Raw genomic sequence first — 22,834 nt, forward strand, 5'->3', positions numbered from 1 at the left:
TTGATTTTTGGTGGAAAGAGTTTAATGTACAGAGTTATAGGTAACTCACTAGCCTGTCAAAGATGTGATGGGTGTCAACTTTTCTGCTCACATGCTTTCCTTGACAGATGAAGGGCTGAACCACGAGTGCAAACTTTGCAGCCAAACCTTTGACTCCCCTGCCAAGCTGCAGTGCCACCTGATCGAGCACAGCTTCGAAGGGATGGGCGGTACCTTCAAGTGTCCCGTCTGCTTTACAGGTAGGAAGATGATCTGGAAAACTCGGGAGAGGTTCATGGCCACATCACGTCTTTCCTATCAAGGCATACTTCCCACTGCTGTGGCCTTTTACAGATCTGACTGCGGTTCAATTTAGGGAGAAGATGTTTGATTTCTGCTGATTAGCATTATTGATTGCTGCCTACTTTAAAGGCTCAGACGGTCAGGAAGGTTAACTGTCAGGATGAACAAATGGCATTTTAAGTTCTCTCAGAAGTTTGCACTCTTCCGTTTCTAAAATGACATCCATGTTCCATTCACTTTTCTCCCCTCGACGTTAAAAGGTTAGCGAGACAAAGGGAGCTTTTTCATAGCAAGACGTGAGACTAAAAGTCAGCCGTGGTGTCAACACATGTCTGTTATTTAAACACAGAGAATTTTGTAACATTTCCCCATATGAAATTTAAAGTCATTATTAGAACCCTCCCCCAGTTCTTTGAACTAAAAAAACAGATTAGATGAGGTCTTATGTCCTGTGAATATCAGTTTGAGCAAACTCGGAGAGATAGTGGAGGACAGAGGAGTCCGGTGGGCTGCAGTCCACAAGGTTGCAAAGAGTCAGACATGACTTAGCGACTGAGCAACAATATTATGTTTACACTTTTGAGAAGAAACTTTTATGAGATGCTGTAACATTACAGTTTTCAGCAGAAGCAGCAGCAGCAAAAAAAAAAAAAAGTAAATCAGAAACTGTAATTTGAAGCCCATAGGGGTTGAAATATGATCACACACGTTTCTGCTGCTCCTATAACAGTAACAAAGTTATTTTGGAAAATCCTTTGTGATTATTTTGCCTGTGTCTTGGACTCATTGTTCAAACCCCTCAAGGCTATATGCCCTTCTTATTTGTCAGAAAAAGCAAAACAAAACAAAAATATATCCTTCTCTTAAAACCACCTTCTTGGTTTGTGGAGCAAAATTCCAAAGCATTGATTATTAACCTTCACTGCATTCAGCCTGTAGATTTCTGTCCTGTAATTAAATCAAAAGTGAAAGGCTATGTTCCAGTGAAATACTACCAGACTGTGTTGGTGGTTCTGTCTTTACCATTTGCCCGTGAGGCTCCTTCATTCAGTACTTGCATCCCATTCGGCCACTCCTTCTTTTGGAACTATTTTTTGATTCCTCCAACTTATTATTTAAAATATATATATGTGTTTTTACTATAACATAGTATTTGTCTAAAGATACAATGCATCAGGAGTCTGGCTTCTTTATAAAAGTTCATAGTAAGTCTTCCTAAGGAGGACTGGTCATAGATCTCTTCATGATTAAGACCCCTAATAAAATAGCTCCTTCATGTTATGGCTGGGAGCCTCATAAAATGTGCTATGTTAGATGGAGATTCATTGCAAATCAGTATCAAAACCCCATTTCTTTGGGTTGATGTAGGTAAAAGACAAAAATGCATTAATCATGAATGGTCTGCTTTTCCTGCGCTGACAGACCTAAATTGTTTAGTGTATCTTGAAGTAATTTTAGAAACAAAACAAAACAAAAAAAACCTCTTCCAATATAAAGCATGTTAAGTGCAAGAAGAAATCTGATAGATGTTTAAAATAATGAGAAATATGATTAAAATGTATGACTCACAAGAACAATATTCTAATATTTTAGGTTGGCTGGCAATTAGAATAATTTTAATGATTAGAATAGAGTCAAAGTCAAATGCCAACATCTTTAATAAATCCTTTCCCTGCCTATACAGATTAATATTGTAGATGCAAACTTTTTTAGGTCACAGTACACCAGGCATCCATCAGAAGTCAGTTCTCCCAACCCAAACACTGCCTCTGGCATATACAATTTAATTATTAATAGTATGTCTCCTAGGTAAACTGTTACACAGTCTTAGGGCCTTGTTTTGTAGTCATTAAAATTGAACATGTTTATATTATTGAAACCCTTGCATTCCATGTGTAGGCTGAGTTGATCTTAAAGTATCCAAAGAGAATTTACCTGCCGTTCTGTTTCACATTTATAGACAGTGCCCCAGAGTAGCTGTGGGATATTATTTTTAGCATTAACACATTTAAATAGAGAACTGTTCGCTAGCTGTAACTTTAGGCAAATGCAATAAACTGGGTTTTGGCATCTATGATTTTGTAACCTGTGGGTTGCTGAGAAATAAGAGTCATTTCTGTTCAGACAGTGCTGTGCGTTTGACAATTTTCATTTTAAAAGATTTATGGGGAGCAGGGCCACGATAAACCTTTACTTTGGAGCTGTTTGTGTTGAAATAGGTGCTCGGTAGAGTGCATCTTAACAAAAGCCAGAGACCCAACCCCTAAGCATGTGTGACGTTGCTCTCCCCTGGACCCTGGCAGTGGTCACACCCAGAAGGCACTCCATTCAGTCCATTCCTCTGCCGCTGTTCACAGGGAGCCATCAACGGAGGGCATTTTGGAATGAAAATAACCCCCAGTTCACTCTCCTTTTATCGTTTCAGTGTTTGTTCAAGCAAACAAGTTGCAGCAGCATATTTTCTCTGCCCATGGACAAGAAGACAAGATCTACGACTGCACACAATGTCCACAGAAGTTTTTCTTCCAAACAGAGCTGCAGGTAATGTCCCCATGGGGAGGCCTGGCATTGAACGCAGTCGCTCTACTTATAGGAAACAAGGGCATTTTAAGTCTGGATTCACCGTATCACTCACCCTGGCCACCATGATGCTGTGTATGGATTGGGGCAAAGGGAAAATTAGAGGCTGGATTAACAGACACCAAAGTCATTTTGCCTCTGGCTGCTGTCAATCATAAAAAGAACTAGAACAGACCTATAATTGGACCTTCTGACCCAGTGTGATAGACTGCAGGGTCAGGTTTATTGGACTGTGGGATCATTCACCTCGTTCGTCAAGGCCCATTCTCCCAAACCCTGTTTTATTCATGTTCTGTTCCCACTGGGCTTCAAGCTGGCTGGATGTCCAGGTTATTGTTGTCCTGAGGGGCTTAAAATTGGAAGGGAGAAGGGAAGAGAGGAAAGAAGATATACTCTTGTCCAATATGTTTCTTCTGCTTAACGGGATGGAATCATTATTATTTAGTGGCAGCCTTTGGGTACAAATTTTGGTACCCAAAGATGTTAGCTTTGAATCTTGCAAAATGTGTGACCTTGTGCTTGTCAATAATGTTTCTGAACCTCGGATGTGACTGGACCTCGGATGTGAAGAAAATGATAGACAGATGTAACATTCATAGGCCTGTTGTTAGGTAAAATTAAATAAAAGCTCTGAATATGGGGTATAAACTCTAAAATAGAATAGAAATGTTTGGTCAATTTGATTATTCTTAACAATAGGCTGGTATCAGTCAGAGACCTGGATCCTAACCCAGAAATGTCACTTATTATAAGGAAAATAAATGTTTTTTTCTTCTTACTTCATCTGAGAAAAATGGGTCTAATATATATCCTCATTTTTCAGATGGAATGATATAAGAGTAATACTTTTTTTTTAATTAAATCTCATTGGTGCCTTTGGAGGAGAATGAATTAGAATCCAGTTATTTCATTATTGTGAGGATTATTATTAACCGTAAAGTTATTTAGACTGAAATAGGGTAAGGATGATGTTTTTTCCTTTGGTATCAAATTCCCTAAATAACCAGAAGAGGGTCTGATGTGGTTGACATAGTTGAGGTAGGAGTAAGGGACCCAAAGCCCCACCCACTTCTTCATCTCCCATCCCGCGCTGTGGACCCCAGGGCAGCTTTAGAGTTCCTTGGGCTGTAGGGAAGCCATATTTATGTGAATTTTGTATCAAAATAAGGAATTTATAGTTTGTTGATAACATCTCAGTTTTTATCCTATCAGTGAACACATAGCAAATAAAGACGTAAGATAAAAAATCTCTGAAAGAATGGGTGATGTCATTTAGTTATGATGAGTCAATGCACCAGACTTAAAGTTGCTATAGACTTTTCATCACTGCAAAAAAAAGAATTCTACTCCGTCATGTGTTTGTGCGTTGGATACAGAAGATAGACCAAGTTAGACTATTATTTAAAAGTACATGTCATTAAAATAACCTGCATTTCTATTGGAAAACATAATATTCTTATTGCAGTATGTATGGAAGGGTAAGTCCTTTGTGTTGATTTTAAAAGATATGGGCAGTATGCCTAATGATGCTGTTAATTAATATGTAAACTGTGAAGCAGAATTCCTAATAGTTTAAAATCAAAGTTGTAGAGATTCTGGCTTCCTGCTAGTATTCTTGGGGGAAAGTTTGGAACAAGTTCACTTTTGTAGATTCTAATGCTAACCCTAACCCTAACTGAGTGGGCTTCCCAGGTGGCTCTGCTGCTGCCGCTGCTGCTAAGTCGCTTCAGTCGTGTCCAACTCTGTGCGACCCCAGAGAGGGCAGCCCACCAGGCTCCCCCGTCCCTGGGATTCTCCAGGCAAGAACACTGGAGTGGGTTGCCATTTCCTTCTCCAGTGCAGGAAAGTGAAAAGTGAAAGTGAAGTCGCTCAGTCGTGTCCTACTCTTCGTGACCCCGTGGACTGCAGCCTACCAGGCTCCTCCGTCCATGGGATTTTCCAGGCAAGAGTGCTGGAGTGGGGTGCCATTGCCTTCTCCAGTGGTAAAGAATCTGCCTGCCAAGCCAGAGATTCGAGTTTGATCCCTTGTCGGGAAGACCCCCCTGGAGAAGGAAATGGCAACCCACTTCAGTTTTCTTGCCTGGGAAATCCCATGGACAGAGGAACCTGGCGGGCTACCGTCCACGGGGTCGCAAAAGAGTGGGATATGACTTACTAACTAAACAACAACACTACTGACCTGGTGGCCACTTCAGTGTCTTTCATTAAAACAACCCCACACTCTGGCAGTGGTGACATGTGGCACATTGGCTAGCAGACAGAAGTAAGCAATTAAACACATTCTCTGGGGCTCCAGGTTTCTTTCATAGTGTATTTTGGAGTTCCATGGACTGTACACTGTACAGTCTTTCCATTAGTGTATAGACCAGGGGTTCTCTACCTCTTTGATAGCAGGATGCCGTGACACTTAAAAATTATTGAAGACCACAAAGCACTTTGATTTACATGGGTTACTGTATACTGAGGGCCTTCCCAAGTGGCGCTAGTGGTAAAGAATCCACCTGCCAATGCAGAGGGCGCAGGAGAAGTGGGTTCGATCCCTGGGTCAGGAAGACCCCCAGGAGTAGGAAATGGCAACCCACTCCAGTATTCTTGCCTGGAGAATTCCATGGACAGAGGAGCCTGGTGGGCTCCAGTCCATGGGGCCACAAAGGGTCCAACACGACTTAGCAACTACGCACACTCACATTATGTATTGATATTTTCCATATTAGAAATCGAGAAACATTTGAAACACAAAAATACACAAATCTGTGGTTCTATTAGCTGTCAGAGAAATTGTATGTTCACATGTCAAGTAGCCCTTAGAAAATGCCACTGTATGCTCATGAGATAACAAGAGCGTAAGGGGCCAACAGTGTTTTAATGTTATTATGAAAATAGTCTTGACTTCACAGACTCCCCGCAAGGGTCTAGGAGACCCTCGGAGGTCCCCGAGCCACACTTTGAGAACCGCTAGTGTAGAAGACGTGGTATAGAACACAGAACTCAGTCTTTGAGTCTTTATGACCTTATGAGGTCAAACATCTCTCAAAACACCTCTGACTCATTCATTCACATTGTGATCTGAGCCAAAATAAGACTTCTTTCACAATCCGAAGCTGTACACTTACTTTTGTAACCCCACCTCAGAATCATACATATCTGGCCTTGATGCAAATACTCAGGCTCAAAATGTGTATCACTCCTTCGATAAAACAGTATTTATAGTTAATGTGTGATCATTATTACAAAGCTAGTATCCACAGTCATTGAAATATCTATGTAGATCTGTTTTCTAAACTCTTCAGTAGTAACAGTGGCTTTTAATTTCAATACATTAAGGAAAATATCAGAGCTTACTTTTTCTAATTTTGAGACCTTTTGGATTTTTATGATTTAAACTTAGGGGCTCATAGTTCTGTGCGTTTGTCTTCATTCCCACATCACTTCACACCTGTGCTTAGAGGATGGCGTTAATATGACTTTAAAATATTAATTTCTTTTAGTTTCTATATAGAGAATAAAGTATACTAAAAAATACAGTTTTATTAATTTCTAAGAATAAGGGGGGAAATCAGTTGAAATTGAGGTGACAAGAGAAAATAAGATCAGTAACCTAAATAATAACCGAGCAGAAATGGGGGCCCTTTTACCAGCCCACAGTATTTCATTGCTTGGTATGGAAAATTAAGAGATTTTAAAATTGGCCCATGTCATACCACTTAAACGCATCTACTTTTTTTATGCCACTAAAGTTCAGAGAGGAGGATTTTTCACAAGAGGCATTTTATAAACCAAATGCAATGCCCAAGAACTGGAGATTGGCAAGTGGAAAGCATATAGTCTATTTGGCTCTTATTTTAGAGTCAGATGAATAGGGTAATTTTACAGAATTGCCCAGGAACATCACTGTGGTTGGGCTTCCCAGATGGTGCTAGTGGTAAAGAACTTGCCTAGCAACACAGGAGACCTAAGAGACATGGGTTCGATTCCTGGGTGGGGAAGATCCCCTGGCCAAGGGCACATCAGTCCACTCCAGTATTCTTGCCTGGGAAGTCCCATGGACAGAGGAGCCTGGCGGGCTACAGTCCACAGGGTCACAAAGAGTCAGACACGACTGAAGTAAATTAGCACACACACCACTGTGGTCATGGTGCATAAATGATTTACTGACCATAATAAACAATTTACATTTCTTTCACTGTTTATACCTATTTGAAAACAGAAAAACATCTTTTTAAGGATAGAAGTGCTTTGTTGAGTATGAAGTCTTACACATACACCCACGGAGATGTGTTGTTTTCATTAACATCACCTACAGTACTAGTCAGAATTCAGATAGTTCCTCATAATACACTTCCATCTTTAGGAATGAAGGACTCAAGTGTCATCCTTTGACATTACAGACCACAGTTGCTTTTCAGATTAAGCAAGACGCAACGTCTGTTTCTATGAACACTCCATCTAGGGCTTGCCAGTGTGGAAGCTATTGTCTTCGCATGACCCTGAATCCTTTCTGACCAGAAGTTCCAAATGCCAGTCCAGAGAATTGTAATGTGTAATTCCTGGCAGGATATCATCATTTTCTTCCAGTGGAGTTTTTCTCCCTTCTTGCAAGGAATTCTAATATACTTCAGGGGCCGCCTAGCATGCTGGTCGGGAAGATGTGCTTTGGAATAAGAGTGCATTATTTGAACTAACTTAACATTTTGTTATTTTAAAAGCAAATGAATATGTCGAATGTTTCACATGTTTTCCTAATAGACCTCAAAACTTTTCCTGCAAAACTTAAGGAAGCTGCTTTGAGAGAATAGTATGGTCCAAGAATAATATCCTACAATGCATATTTGTATCCAGAATGGTTTATACAGGTGTGAGCAAGTGGTGTGTTTGTAAAAATTCTGTTGAATAGGCCACTTTCTTTCAATACAGTAATTACTGTTTCATTGGTGCCTCTAGAAAAGCTACAATTCAGTGGCAGTGATCAAACCATCCTCTTCCAATGGGTCCCCATAGAAAGTTCTCTGAAGCATCATGTCATGAATGTAATGGACTTGGAGGGAATTCCGGTGGTTGGAAGAGAGGGAATTGGCCTAATCGAACTTGAGGCTCTGAGATTTCTGGTATTAAGTTTCTTTTGAGTCAAAGATTATTCTGATACTTGAGCTTTTCTTCATTAGTCCATGGATGCAGTATTTTCCACATAGAAAATACAGAAGTGATTTGACATTCTGAGGGATACACCAAGACTTTCAGATACCACTGAAGTTTAAATACATAATGGTCTCTACAGCTGTTTGGTTGGCTTCTCGAATCACTTTCCCACCAAATCAACCTGAGTTTGATGGATATTTTTCACACCACAGCCTAATTGTTGCTCAAGTTTTATGGTCATATTTCTGAAAGAAAAATGAATTACTCCAAAGGGGTGGGAAGCACAGGACAGCAGCACAGCACTGAAGTGTGGCTGCCACGTGGCCGACTGTCAACTCACTGACTTAGCGCTGTACCTAAACCAGCCTTTTAATAATTGTTATACAGGTCCATGCCTCAAAGTATTAAGTAACACATGTTGAGGCATTTAAAGGTCCTTGTTGGGGTTTCCCTGGTGGTCCAGTGGTTACGACTCCACACCTTCACTGCAGGGGCCATGGGATCCACCCTTGCTTAGGGAACTAAAATCCTACAAGCTGCATGGCCTGGCCAAAAATAAAACTAAAAATAGAAGGTTGAACGTATTTTTTTTTTTAAAGTGAACCTTAAAAAAATGTCCTTGTTAACAGCCCAACCACAGATGCCATACTATAGATTGCTATCATCCCCTGTGCCATTATTTGGTTAAAATATATATATTTATTGATTTAAAATCTTTATAAAAATATAATTTTATCATTTTAAATTTACCATGGCCCCAAGCTCTCTATGACATATCAAAAATAATTAGGAATATATCATCTTTACTGTCTACTAGAAAAGATAAGATTTGCATATGATTAATGTTCACATGAGGTAATGTGTAATAAATAGTTCTAAGTATTCCAAGAGAAGATGTTTATTCTCCAGCTGGGATAATCGAGAAAGCCATCACGTGGGAGGCATTCAAGCTGGTTTTGAAGGACGGATATGATTTTGATATCTGTGAATGTAAGAGAGGTCACCATCCATAAAAATCTCAAATAATGATTATTTTAAAAATGGCTTTTATGGGGTTTTTCCCATTTGTTTTATTTTGCTTTGATTTCTCTATAGGCATCTTAGTGTAAGGGAAGAGGGCATGAAATACAGAGAACAATCACCAGAGTTTGATTTTGGTCATTGTTCCTTACAAGCGATGGCCTCTGAGCCTTGGTTTTATCATCGGTAAAATGGGCATGTGCTGCTGCTGCTGCTAAGTTGCTTCAGTCATGTCTGACTCTGTGCGACCCCATGGACTGCAGCCTACCAGGCTCCTCCGTCCATGGGATTTGCCAGGCAAGAGTACTGGAGTGGGGTGCCATTGCCTTCTCCAAAAATGGGCATATAGGAAACAACAAAGCATTGCGCCCAGTTTCCAGGGTCCTGAGAGTGCAATGGAGTAGCTGATGCTAAGCCCTCAGTGCCAAGTGTGAGAGGGGAGAGGCCTTGGAGGAGCTCTGATTCCTGGGTCCTCTCCCTGCTCCCTCTCGCTGACCTCAGTAAACAAACTCCAGATCCATCATTACCTGGAAATAAAACCTCGATCCCAGACATGTCCTGTTTCCTTACTTGTCTGTTCTAGTTCACTGGAATAATTTCCCAATTAATCATACCTTGACATAGTTTCATGTTAATTGGTTTCCAGGTAAAAATTCTTATATTTAAGCCTTCATGTTTTTCAAGGGATGTAAGAGCCTTGAGCTTCTTTTTATTTTTATTTTTTCCTTTTAGCACACAATGGGAAAACTGAACATTAAATTTGCTTTCAGAAACGTTATTTCAAAACCCTACCCTTCTTCCTGCTCTCTTTCCAAATTAGAGATAAGTGGCCAAAACAAAAAGTTTTATCTGGCCCCTTTACATAAGACAGGGTAGGATTGAAGCGTGGTGTGGGGAAAGATTTATTTTAGTTTTGTTTTGTTTTCATTTTTTTCTCTGGGTCAGGTGGAAATTCTCTTTTGCTAACAGGAGAGGTGAAAAAGTGTGTGTTACTGCTCACAGAACTTCTATAAGAAGTGCCTTTAAAACTGTGCACCTCCCCCCATACTCTTCACAACTTTTCTGTTGTTTTCCATTGCTCTGTTTCTATTTCTAACAGAGCTTGAACTAGCTTTCATTATTCCCAGGTGGCACTAGTGGTAAAAGAACCCACCTGCCAGTGCAGGAGATGTAAGATATGTGGGTTCGATCCCTGAGTAGGGATGATCCCCTGGAGGAGGGCTTGGCAACCCACTCCAGTATTCTTGCCTGGAGAAGTCCACGGACAGAAGAGCCTGGCGGGCTACACTCCCTAGGGTCAAGACTGAAGCGACTTAGCAGCATAGTACCCACAGCCAACTGGAAGACTCAGAACCTTGTTCTGCTTTGCCTCTTATCATTCGGTGTCCCTTTGGGACCCTCAGATTGGAAAGAACTGCCCATCACTGCGTCTGGCCCGCCATAGCCAGGTTCCATATTGATCACTGGGGAGAGGAGAGTCAGTGTGGGGGGTGGGAAGAGACATAAGGACATACGTCCTGCCTCTTCCTGGGTGGCCTGCACCTGCCACCTTCGCTCTCCACTTCCTCCATCCATTGGACCTCTGTGTTTCTCTTGTTCTCGGGGCCAAAATCACAGTCCTTAAACCACCTTACAGACGCGGAAGTCTGCAGGAGTGTAAATCATGTCCAGTGAACATGTGGTTCTGGAACTGGTCCACTTCCCCACCACCTCCTTTCTCTGCTTTGTGGGCCTTCGGGGCCTTTGAAGTAAATTGGTGCTACAGCAGCTTCCACTTAATTTGCCCAGTGGTTAAATTGATCTATCTCTTTTATTTGATCCGATCTCCAGGAACCCAATCGTTTGCATTGATTTATTGATTGGAGCTGTGTTTTCACCATTACTTTTGATCACTTTCAGCTGTTAATATTGGATAATTCAATCAGGATTGATTGGCCTTACCATTGAAGGTAGAAAGTTAATCATATAGGACAAAGAAATAGGGCACCGCTCACCTCGGTTTGACTGTTTACTTCTCTCTCTCTCACCCCTCTCCTCCCACCCTGCATCCCCTCTCTTCCTGTCATCTAAGCAGTAGCAAAAAGCTGGGGTTTTTCTTGAGTAAAGAAGGGAGTTTAAAATTTTATAACATTCACAATGCATCTAAAGATGAGGTAGTTTTATTCTGTTTTAATAAAACTGCACCTAGAAATTAAGCAAACATCCATCCAGAAAGATGGATAAGCAGGACTGTCACAATGAACTCATTTGGACTCAATGAGTGAATGCATTTTCAATTACCCGTTTTGTACCAATAAATGCCTAATCTGTGTATGCATGCTTGGAGGCACAACCTGGGCTCACCTTTTTCTGAGTTTGGCCCTCACCACTTCACCATGTGTCCGGCTCATCAGATTTTCAAGAATCAAGCAGTTAATAGGACCAAAGGAAGAGCAACAGAGGTCTCGGCCAATAAGCGGAAAACCACTTTATTTACATTTGAATCGTTTCTACGGCACCCCAGCTCAGTTTTTAAAAATTCTCCATCCATTAATTTCTCGATGTTCCTATCGACGGCTGGTTTTCGCTGTTAAAAGATGGAGCACCACCTCCCCGTTCTAGGACTCGTTCCCTCCCTCCAACAGCCCTGTTGTTAGCGATCTGCCATGACATTATTTTTTTGTCTGGCCCAGAGTTGACGACAGATGGCCATCTCGGAACTGCCATCAGTGCGACTTTATGGAGCATTCAGCTAGGGTGTACTGAAGAGCACTGCGGCCAGTGTGCAGCCCCCTCCTCTCCCCCCCCACCCCCTGGAAACGTTCATCACCTCTGCCACATTCCGCTTTGGCTGGGCTCTGCTGGCCCTGCTGTCTCCTGGGCCGCCAAGTCAGCTTGCTGCCACGGCACCGGAAGATCTGCCTCATCAGGAACGAGAAACTGCGGGCACGGCTGGCCTACAAAGACAGCTCTCCACCTCGGCGCTTTTGTAGTCCGATCCCCGGGAAAGAGCTGGACCTCCACGTCTCTAGAACATTCTACAATCCAGGGAGGCACCTTGAAGTCCCCACACGTGTTCCTATTTCAGATGTTCGCTCCACACGCGGATCAGTTTCTTCCACGTTCGCAGAGACATAATGCCAAGAATAGACTCTTTCAGTTTGCAAACTTCAATTGGACTCTTGGAAAACACCACCTCGGTAGCCAACTGCTTGTGGCAATTAGAGTCAGAGCTAGGGTCATCGTGGGCTTCAACGCTCAATCCCCTAAAATGAGCAAAGAATTCACACCAGCACCTTCCGATCCATTGACGTGGCAATCCCTTGGCCGGCCGCATGAAATGAGCTGTTGCTGAGCGTTTGGAGCAAGATTGATAGGCTGTTCTTGATCGAGTTTGCTAAGGCCAGGCGGCTTCAGAGCCAAGCGTGTATTTTAAGGGGAATTCACATTTGTATCCTTTATTGTTATATTTGCAGCGAATCTACAGCTCCTAACAGGCTCTGCCCTGCAGCTATGAAGGAGCGAGTTCACCCTCATCCGGGAGAGAGCGGGATTCTGTGAAAGCCTGCGATGTGGCAGGCGAGAAGAATGGTGCTTAAAAGCGCTGCTCACGGTGCTGTCATTTAGAACAGCAACTCCAAGGCTTTAAATGGGAGTGAGAGGCAGGGTAAACGAGGCCTTTAAAAGTGGTGAAATTCTAAACCGCCTAAAATAACAGGCCTCCTTCCCTGATAACTTCATTGAGGGAGTGATGTCGGGGAGCTCACTGGCCAGGACCCGCTTTCACTTTCTGGTAAAGAGGAGGGCAGCGTTTGCAGAGGCGAGGCTTTCCCCCTTGTACCCAGCGTGTCTGGGAAGCCGGCAGGCTTTCTTTAGTGGCTTCCTCTGGCTTTGGTGCGGCCCCTCAGCTGGCAGATAGACCATCTCTTGCTGGAAACCCGAATCACCCGTAAAAGGTTTCCTTTTTCTCATTGCCAAGACTTAATTTTATAATCATCTGACTTCCACCACTGGGCACATCTGTGAAGTGCGTGCGCCTTCTAGACACATAAAAGGCTACTGTGACACCATCAGCTATCAGCAGTGTGCTTTGCTGTGCTTGGGAGCTTATAAGTGGGGAGAGGTGTTTGTGCAGCAAGATAGAACCGTCTATTCGCTGTGAGCCAGGCACTAAGACCTCACCCCCGTGCTCAGTTATAATTCATGACAGCACTGGTGGGAAGCCCTCATCTCTCTGTGGAGTTAATGCATCTCCACCGAAGCCTGCTGCGAGCACCCTGCGTCCCCGCCCACCATCTGTGCCTCCACTTGCAAGCGCAGGCTCTCTCTCTCTCCTCTCTGTTACTTACTCTTTCCTGAGATCTCTTGGGATTAATATTGTCAGGTTACTACCCACTTTGTAAAGGCGACTCTCCAAAACAGGCTTATCGTGTTTCGAGTGGAAGAGCTGGAAGAGACGCCTTCCACTGTGGTGAAATGTCTCATTTGGAAAATGTCGATTAGAAAAGGATGGGGAGGCAGCGGTGCCCTTAAACCAGTCGCAACCTCCAGGGTAGTCCAGGATGCTCTGCCAGTCCCTGGCTAGTAAAGGGGCACGTGTGGTCCATGGTGAGAGGCCTCACAAGGTAGACATGACAATTCAGGTTAATCCTGTTCTGAGCCAGAGTGCAGAGTCCGGAGCTGAATCTGAAGAGATGCTTGTCCATTCTGTCCAGGGGCTTGGACCAGCTGTAGGGGCCAACCCAGTCCTGCACACCAGCCCCTCTGTGAGGAGATGCCGGCCACCCTAAGAACAAGAGGAATTGTCCCGGGGCTACCCAAAGCCTCAGCTCAATATGGTCAAGCCTTGGGCTTTACAGAACCCCCCTAAAATAGCCATGGTCATTTGTGAAGCGGAATGAGCAGAGGTGGCCAAACTCCCAGGCTCTCTGCAGTCCAGAGCTGGCAGTGGTTTATTCCCACCCTGTCCCAGCTCCTCGGTGCTGCTGCCTCCCTCTTCCCCTCCCTGATTCCCACTCCCCACTCTGCTGGGAGCCCTGAGGGGGATGGGCCACGAGGCCAGCATGGGTGCAAATAAAAGATGACCGGGTACCTCCTTGAGCACGGCTGACCCCAGATGAATGTTCAGTGTTTCACAATATGTGCTCTTAACAGAGCCCGTTGTTAGCGTTCCTTTAATAAGATAAAGCAAAACCAGGCCGGGGACACCAGCAGATGAATTTAATAGATGTGAATCCATGAGCTACCTCCTGTGTGAGACAGTGCTAAAACAGCCTTTCTCTACTTGAGACTCGGGCTTACCCAAAGAGCCGTCCCAGCTCCGGAGGCGAGGTGAGAGGTCACCCACTAAGACAGTAGCACCCACACTGAAGTTCAGCCTTGTGTGTAATTGGTTCCGAATCTCCTCCTGGCGTCTGGCTGGTGCTCGCCCCATCGTCTCGCTCACCCTCCCAAGGAAAAGTAGGGCAGGGAGCTGGCTGTGCGCCCTGTCCAGGTTTTCCTGGGTGAAAGATCACTTGGAGATGACACAGCTGAGTAGTCAGCCTGAAATCCTGGTTGGTATTTTATTAATTTTGCACCAAGATAAATCCTGAAATTCTGACAAACTCCATGACAGGTGAAATTCCTTCTTGCAGCATCTGCTCAGCAAGAGGCTGCTCATTTCGTTCTGTTCCGAGGCAGGCAACAGGAGGGCAGCTTTCTAATCAGCCCTCAAAGGACCCCCAGCCGCCCCAGAGTCTCCGGCTGATTGAATAACTCCTGGGCCTCTTCCCCTAGGCCTCCATCAGCGGGGGTCCTGTGGAAAGCAATCTCCTGCAGACTGGCACTGAAGAGAGCTTTAAACCACCATTTTCTGCTCTCCAGAGGAGCCTAGAGTACTAAAAGATAGATGGACTGCAGATATTTTATGAGAAACTGTCAGAAGAAGAGCAGAGTAAATGTTTTTTTTCTTCTTCTTCTCCGAGTCACACACTACATCACTGTTGAATTTCTCCCAGAATCTTTTACATTTAAAGGAAGAAATTAATTGGTTGCTAACCTTTCACTGCCCCCTCCCTTCTTCCTCGTTGTCTTCCTCTACCTTTTTTTTTTTTTTTTCTTAAATATTCACACAGAGGCCCTTTGCTTAACCACAGTTGCAGAAAATCAGTACCATTTGCAATGAAATATTTATAATGACAGAATGAAAAATTGGATTCATTTTCTGGACTGTAGCCGAACAGTCTGCAACTTTGTGTGGTATTGTTAGGCCTTCCCCCCCTCTTCCTCCCTCTCATTGGAAGCTTGTTCGAAAACAGGACACATGGACGTTTACCTATGCTTTGGAGGGAGGCCTACCAAAACACAGAACCCGTTTCTGGGCTTTTTTTTAAGGGAGAGAAGAGCTTATTTTCGTCTGTGCTGCCACGTGGGGGGCACTCGGGCTGCGGCCCATAAAAAGGTAGAGAGGATGTGAACCCGGTCAAAAGAAAGAGTGTTGGCTCTGCGGGGAGGAGCTGGGACAAGTTTACAGAGAAGGCAGGAGCCGGTCTGGCCCGCACTCTCTCCACACTGAGCTGAGTACAGACAGCAGCCACAGGCCCTGGAGGCTCGGGCAGATGTATTTGAGAAGCCGGAAGGCAGGACAGAGGCGTGCCAATAGATACTGAAATACCCGACCTCACCTTCTCTTTCCCCCTTACCGTTTGCTGCCATGGGCTTGCTTCCCACGTGATCCCACATTCAGGGCTGCCTTCTTTCTAACCAGGGTTGACGACTGCGTTTTTTTTCCCCCTAGAGATGAAAGACAAAAGGATTTTGCTAGGACAGTCCAGCGGGCTTGTATTTCAAACAAGCCCGCCTCACCCAGGCAGGGCCACCACAATGCATCCATTCTTCTTCCTCGACTTGATTGGATTTGCAGCAAGATGCCTTCGAAGTACATTCCAGGCTCCCAAATAAGTTTTCACTTACTACTGCACAGCCAGGCCCGGAGAGCTGGTCCTCTTCTCCTCCCTCCTTTGTGGGAACCTGACAGGGTATTCACCTCCATTCTCGGGACCCCTGCTCAGGCTCTTAGGCCGGCCCTCCAACTTACCCTTTCATCTGTTCCCTGGGTCTAAATAGTTGGCGTTGTTTTCTTTAGGTTTTTTTTTTTTTTTTTTCTTTCCCCCAAAGTGAGAACAGTTCTAGCAGATTTCAGCATGAATACAGGCCAGTCCAACTCAAATCTGCGGGTTTCGCTCACTGAATTTGCATCCTGCATTGCCGACTCCACAAGATCAATAATCCATATTTTAGTGTATAATAAAAGCTGCCTGTAATTGAATTAGCTCATTCATTCCATCTGATTAGCCCTGTTTTATTCATGGAGAGGAAAAATAATACAAACGTACCTTCTCCAACCTATTGCATGATGTGAATGTAAAAGAGCCCTCAGCACTGTAAAACACATTTATAAAGATGATGGAGTGTTAATTTCAGTATTTGTTTATCCTAGGAATAGGAATAATGTGAGACACATCACGCTGCACTTTTGTGGTGATAACTTTAATGTTCACATCTACTGGGTCAATCTGTCTTCTAGTCAGCCTGGCATGAATAGCCTATAATAGGTCTCTCTTCTGACCAAAACCAAGAACACTCCTCAGTTCTGAAGGACAGCTGGGATAAACAGTCTCTGCTACTTGCCCTTGGAGAGATCCACCTTAAGAGATTTCACCCGGAGGTCATTACCTCTTATCCATCCATGGATTACCATTTGCAAGCCTTTTGATTGCTTACTGTCTTCTCTTTGAAGCAAAATCTTAGCACATGTTTGAACCTGGGTGATGAGAAACACTGAACAGAAAAGTTGTTCCTCATTATTGAGACCTCGGGCTCTCAAGACATAGCCCAGCTTGTGTGTGACATGTACTTGCTCAGAGGTTTTGAGTTTTTACACAGGCTTCTAGGTTCGTCTTTTCATTGCCTCCCCTGAAAAAATGATTTGGAGAAGGATGCTGACAGTTCAGCACGAAATGGTGTGTGTTCTGACACAAAGTGCATTGTAGCTTAGGAATCTAGCCTGAAGTTATTTTCTGTAGCATTTCTTTGATTCAGGGGAGAAAAAGAATTTTCCATAAAAGTGTATGTTTTAGGATGTGACAATAACTGTTCTCCGTGGTCGTGCATGAATTCATCAAAATGTTTCCACTTATCCATTATTAGTACTGGTTTTCTGGAGAACTGAGGGTAAGGGGGAAAAAATGTTTGGGCATTAGTTTTTCAACAACTTAGGTTAGTCTGAAATATATTCCCAAGTAAATGGGAACTGTAATCATGGCAGGTTGAGAATCAATCTTTTCTGCAGATCAGGAAAGGAGCAGTGAATAGCATTCATTTAGGTACTGCCAGATGTATTTCTGCAAGGGGCGTGTCTTGCCAAGCACTTTGGGTGATTTTAAGTGTTATTAAGCAGGCTTACGGGCCCTCAGGACAGAAGTAAAGGACCCCGGGGGCAGAAATTCCTGGTGGAGGAACATTCCAGGGCAAACGCATCCTCAGAAAGAGAAGCGCCCAAATGCAGACAGGATTTGAAAAGCTAACAACTCTGGGAATATTTCTTTTCCTCTTGTCCAGCTCTTTCTATGTTGTGGCTGGTTTGCATTTGTGTTTGAAGTGCCAGGCGGTTTAATGAAGTTATTCTTTTATAAATTTTGCAACACTGAACCAAGCATGAGGGCTTTAAATTAGAATAAGTGCCACTTCTGTGTGGCAGGTTCCTTTGAGGACTGATTAGAATGAGGCCTCCCGCCGCCCGGTCCTTTCTGCACGGGAGCCTTGGTGCACGGGCTTGTTTACAGCTCACCTTTGAATTTGCACAAGCGTGCACTGTGCCTGCAGCCTGGCCCTCTGATAGTGGAAGCTGCCTTCCTTCCAGGATCATGTTAAATACTTCACTTTAAGGAGTTATTTTTTTAATTATATTGCTTCATTGTAATGAATTAAAATGAATGTGGAGTAGCAAATTATATAAGGATGTGAGGGTTATAGATTACTCTCACCATAGCTACAGCACATCTTTGTGTAGGGGAATTAAGGGGCTGTCTTTCTAGAAGCTATGTGCACCGTGAGGGGTGAGGAAACTGTTCCACAGAGACCAAGAAGCAGTGTCAGAAAAGATGCCCAGGAAATGGGAAGAGAATGGGAGTGTAATCTGTGGGTTTATGAAGCAAATACAGGCTCTTTTGGACAGAGAGTAGGGGTAGGGTATAGTTCTGCCATTTGAAGAGCTGAAAGATTCTGGAACAAGAAGAGATGAGGGGCAAAAGGGAATCCACGGATATCTACGACCACAAAGTTCCATGTAGGATGAGAGATGCCCTGTTCCTGATGTCCTCTCTCCCTGCCTGGGCTCACTGGCCAATAAGCAGGGATGATTTCAGAGGAGGAGGAGACAGGGGATTTGAAACTTTCTCCAGTACACAAAAACATTTAGGGAAAGGGGAAAGGAAAGGGAATATGCAAAATTAAAAAAAAAAAAAAACACACCAAACTTGAGTGCAGAATTATTTATCCTTTCTTCAAAGGAGGATTTTTTTTTTTTTAAATTAAACTGAGAGATATCCAAATAGAATTTGGCTTGTGAAATATTTGTATTTTGAAAGGATTTTCTTAGAATTTAAAACAAAGCCTACTTGGGGCTCCTTCTAATTGCATTCTCCAGGCTGGAATATGAGCCCTCGGGGACCCAAAGATCAAAGGCAAACATGAGGAGTTTCACCTGTAGAACCCAGGCATTCATGTAACTCCTGGCTCCATGGCACATGCTCATGCCAACATCCAGTGTAGGCATGGGTATGTACATCGACACATATGCACACACACTTATCCTTCTGAAGCTTAATTGTGGAAATTATTGGACTTCCCTGGTGGCTCAGACTGTAAAGAATATGCCTGCAATGCAAGAGACCCGGGTTCAATCCCTGGGTCAGGAAGATCCCTTGGAGAAGGGCATGGCAACCCACTCTAGTATTCTTGCCTGGAGAATTCCATGGACAAGAGAGCCTGGCAGGCTACAGTCCATGGGGTTGTGGAGTTGGACACAACTGAGCTACTCACACACACACACACACACACACACACACACACAGAAATCAGTACATTGTCCTGTCCTAGTTCTATTCTTTGTATGTGTATTTACTACAGCACATGCCCTAGTAGACAAGTATTTGGTGGCTTATGATGAGGAAAGATTGTTTTCTGTTATTCTTCATGATTTATAAAATGTTGACTTACTCTCACTGTGAGTTTACCTCCTAGACAGTGTGGCAGTGTTTTTAATAATAAGAAATAACACAAGGAAGTAGCATTTCTTTTGCTTTTTGTCCAAGTTCAAGACACTGTTTTTCATAATTATTGGGAATTGATTGAAGGGAATCCTTGTCCATATCAAGTGGAAAAGCAGGAAGAGCTCTTGCTTCCTCCTCCTTCCTACAAAGGTTACCCTTTGAATATAAATGACTATGCCTTGTGCTTCTCCCATTCTAATCAGATGACCTTTTGCGTCTGGTGGACCAGAGTTTAAATCCTAAGCCTGCCAGTCAGTTTTTAAATCAATGCCCTGTTCCAACAGCTTCCAGGTACATAACTTTCAATGGATTTCAAAAACAGGAATGAAATAAGCAATGCGGGTGGAAACTTGCCGCTGACGGTCAAATAGCCCAACCTGACTGCAAGGTCTTGGGCCAAGTAGTGTGATGGTGGGTCATTTCACTAACTGAACGCTTTACCAGAAAACTTCTGTGATTCAAAAATCTAAGAGAAAAGGGAGGAGCAGGAAATATGTAACATTTGCAAGAGGACATTGCTGAGCAATTATCAATTTAAGCTCCGATTCTTTGCTGCTAATTACTATAGGAAGCTGTTGAATATTTAACAGAAATTTGTTTAATTGTGTTTGACTCAGTGGAGGGCTGGGGTGGAGTGGGGTGGGGGCGCAGAAGGGGGTGCAGTAAATGTAACTTGAGCATCCTGAGTCAGCTGTGTGCACCCAGAAGCCAGGCAGAGAGGAAATTTGTATTCGCGCAAGATGAACACATTTCAGTGTCAGCCAAGCCTTCTTTTTCCTTCCTTCCACAGATTTATTTATCTTTAAGGTATCTAAAATTAGAGCACGAAGAAGGGGCACTGTTCATGGATGTAAAATTGGAAGGAGGTCATTCTTAACCTTGTTTACAGATGTTCTAGTTTAGAAAGCGCCAGTGTGATAAATTAAACATTACAGGGGGAAAAAAATTAAAGCTTAGCAACAACTGGCACATGGACACATCTGTCTGTGAAGCACTGACTTAATCCCTGAATATCTTATTAGACTGTATTGCCTATCAAAGCCTTCTGTCTCACAATACACTGGGATCCTGCAGTTCTAGAATCTGAGCAGAATCTTTAAGCTCTGGACTCTCATTTTTGCTGGCTTTCTACAGTTAGATTTAAATTTTCTGTTGGCTCCATGCATGTAAACAGGTCGCTCAACCCATTGTTCTCTTTTAAAAATAAACTGTACTTTTAATGTATCTCCCAGTTGCCCTTTGCTCTTTTTAGCCTTTTCTTCCAATTCGGCACCTTATTGTTTTTTTTTTTTTTTCCTCAATGTAGTAGATAGGTTACACTCCTCTCAGTTCTCTCAAAAAGGGAACTTTCAAGCTTGTCTTATATGCAAAACAGATAGGAGTCAGCTAGCCACTGAAATCTCACTACCATTTTTAAGTGAGAAGTGAGAAACAAAACTGTTACCAAGTTAACGCTGGGCATGTATGACTTGTCAGCAGCATTTGTCTCTCTTTGAAGCTGGTGGACCACGGTGGCTTGTTTTATTTCTTTGAAATATTTACTTGTCAAAATACTAGACATTGGTCTATATTAGCAATGTGGTCATGGCATTCTTTTAAAAATGCAACTTACTTATGCTTTTGAAGACTCACATTGGACTCAGGCTAGACTACTTTGGCTTCCTTGGTGGCTTAGATGGTAAAGAATCTGCTCATAATGCAGGAGACTTGGTTTTGATCCCTGGGTCAGGAAGATGCTCTAGAGAAGGAAATGGCAACCCACTCCAGTATTCTTGCCTGGGCAATCCCATGGGCAGAGGAGCCTGGCAGACTAAAGTTCGTGGGGTTGCAGAGAGTTGGACACAACTGAGCAACTAACACTTTAACTCTTCAGGCTACTTTAGGTGGGTATTCTTGAGATGATGTTCACCACCATTGGCTTTCCCAGCACACCTAGTGAAAATAAGCTCTGTTTGAAGTGACCTCCATCTCCCTGCCCAGCCAGATAGATCTCCAGCCCCCCAGGGATCAGTCACCCCCAACTCCATGACTCTCAGCCTGGCTCCTGTTTGCCTTCCCCCTGGAGCCTGTCTCTGTCTTCTAACCTCCTCTTCCTCATCATCACTCTAGCTCCAGGCAAGCGTGACTTCTCCAAGAACTAAGCTCAGGAGGTGAGGTGCCCTTTCTCTATGATCCATGGTACCTGGTCCTCCTGTCCCTGGTGAGCGCCCTAATGGTGAGCATCTGTCTGGGCTCCACAGTCAGCCCAGCCCAGGGATTAGAACATGGGAACTGGTACCACTCACCAGTTGCTTCTTCGCAGAAGCCAGTTCAGCCATGGAGTAGCTATAAGACCCTGAAAGTTGGCTTCAAGTCTCTGGGACTTGATTTCATCATTTATGAAATGGGATGTTGGAACAGATGCTGCTAGAAACCATTTCTTTAGTTCTGTGAGGCATCACTTACATCGCTAACTCCTGCTATTGAATCTCAACCAGCAAATGAGGGATGGTGGCTCTGCAGTTGTTCAGAGTAGGGAGTTGTTTTCATACCTTAAATATTAATTTCCACAGCTTAATGTTTTGGTCCTTTTATACTTTATTATATTGTTAATATTTCTAAAACAGCATTGATTGTCACATATTCCACCTTTGTTCACTGATGGTACATGGAAAGTCTTAGTAAATTGCTGAATAAGTGGATATTTTTAGAGAAATGATTATTCATACAAGCAATGCCACTTATTATATATTTCAAACAATCCTTTTCACGATCTCTCTACCATATTTTTATTTTATTTTGTTGTTGTTGTTCAGTCACTAAGTCATGTCCAACTCTTTGTGACCCCGTGAACTGCAGCACACCAAGCTTCCCTGTCCTTCACTATCTCCCAGACTTTGCTCAAACTCATGTCCATTCAGTCAGTGATGCTAGCCAATCATCTCATCCTCTGTCGTCCGCTTCTCTTCCTGCCATCCATCTTTCCCAGCATCAAGATCTTTTCCAGTGAGTCAGCTTTTCACATCAGGTGGCCCAAGTATTGGAGCTTCAGCTTCAGCATCAGTCCTCCCAGTGAATATTCAGTGTTGATTTTATGGCTGTGTCAGGTCTTAATTGTGGCATGCGTTATCTTCACTGCGGTGCACAGGCTTCACTCTGCTTGTGGCGTGTGGGCTGCACAAGTTGCTCCCTGGCATGTGATATCTTAGTTCCCTAACCAAGGATCAAACCCATACATCCAGCATTGAAAGGCAGATTCTTAACCACTGGTCCACGAGGGAAATCCCTGGACATATTTTTTAAATGTCATGCAGTATAGTTCCATATGGTATATATGTGTCTCTTTTGCTGTCCTTTTTTTTTTTTTAATTTGATGGGGAACAGATGCCACTGAGACTGAAGACTAGCTTGTGTCCTCAAGCAGGCATGGCAAGTTCAGTATGTTTTCAAAATACTGCAGACAGTGGTCCTCATCTGTGGGTGATTTTTTTTCCTCCAGGGGATATGGCAAGGTCTAGAGGTTTCTGAATCTTTGCGACCCCATG

General features: G+C 43.4%; 1 protein-coding gene across 5 annotated transcripts in view; it reads left to right on the forward strand.

The window, feature by feature from the left end:
* The window catches only part of ZNF521 (zinc finger protein 521), a 312,190-nt gene that overhangs the window by 279,792 nt on the left and 9,564 nt on the right, over positions 1-22,834 (forward strand). For all 5 annotated transcript variants that reach the window (XM_019986858.2, XM_019986855.2, XM_019986857.2 and 2 more), the window contains 2 exons: positions 108-239; positions 2,708-2,823. In XM_019986858.2, the coding sequence (XP_019842417.2) occupies positions 108-239; positions 2,708-2,823 (248 nt within the window). The remainder of the gene's footprint in view (positions 1-107; positions 240-2,707; positions 2,824-22,834) is intronic.

This window comes from Bos indicus, chromosome 24 (assembly GCF_029378745.1).
Source record: "Bos indicus isolate NIAB-ARS_2022 breed Sahiwal x Tharparkar chromosome 24, NIAB-ARS_B.indTharparkar_mat_pri_1.0, whole genome shotgun sequence".
In the NCBI taxonomy this organism is placed as follows: Eukaryota; Metazoa; Chordata; class Mammalia; order Artiodactyla; family Bovidae; genus Bos; species Bos indicus.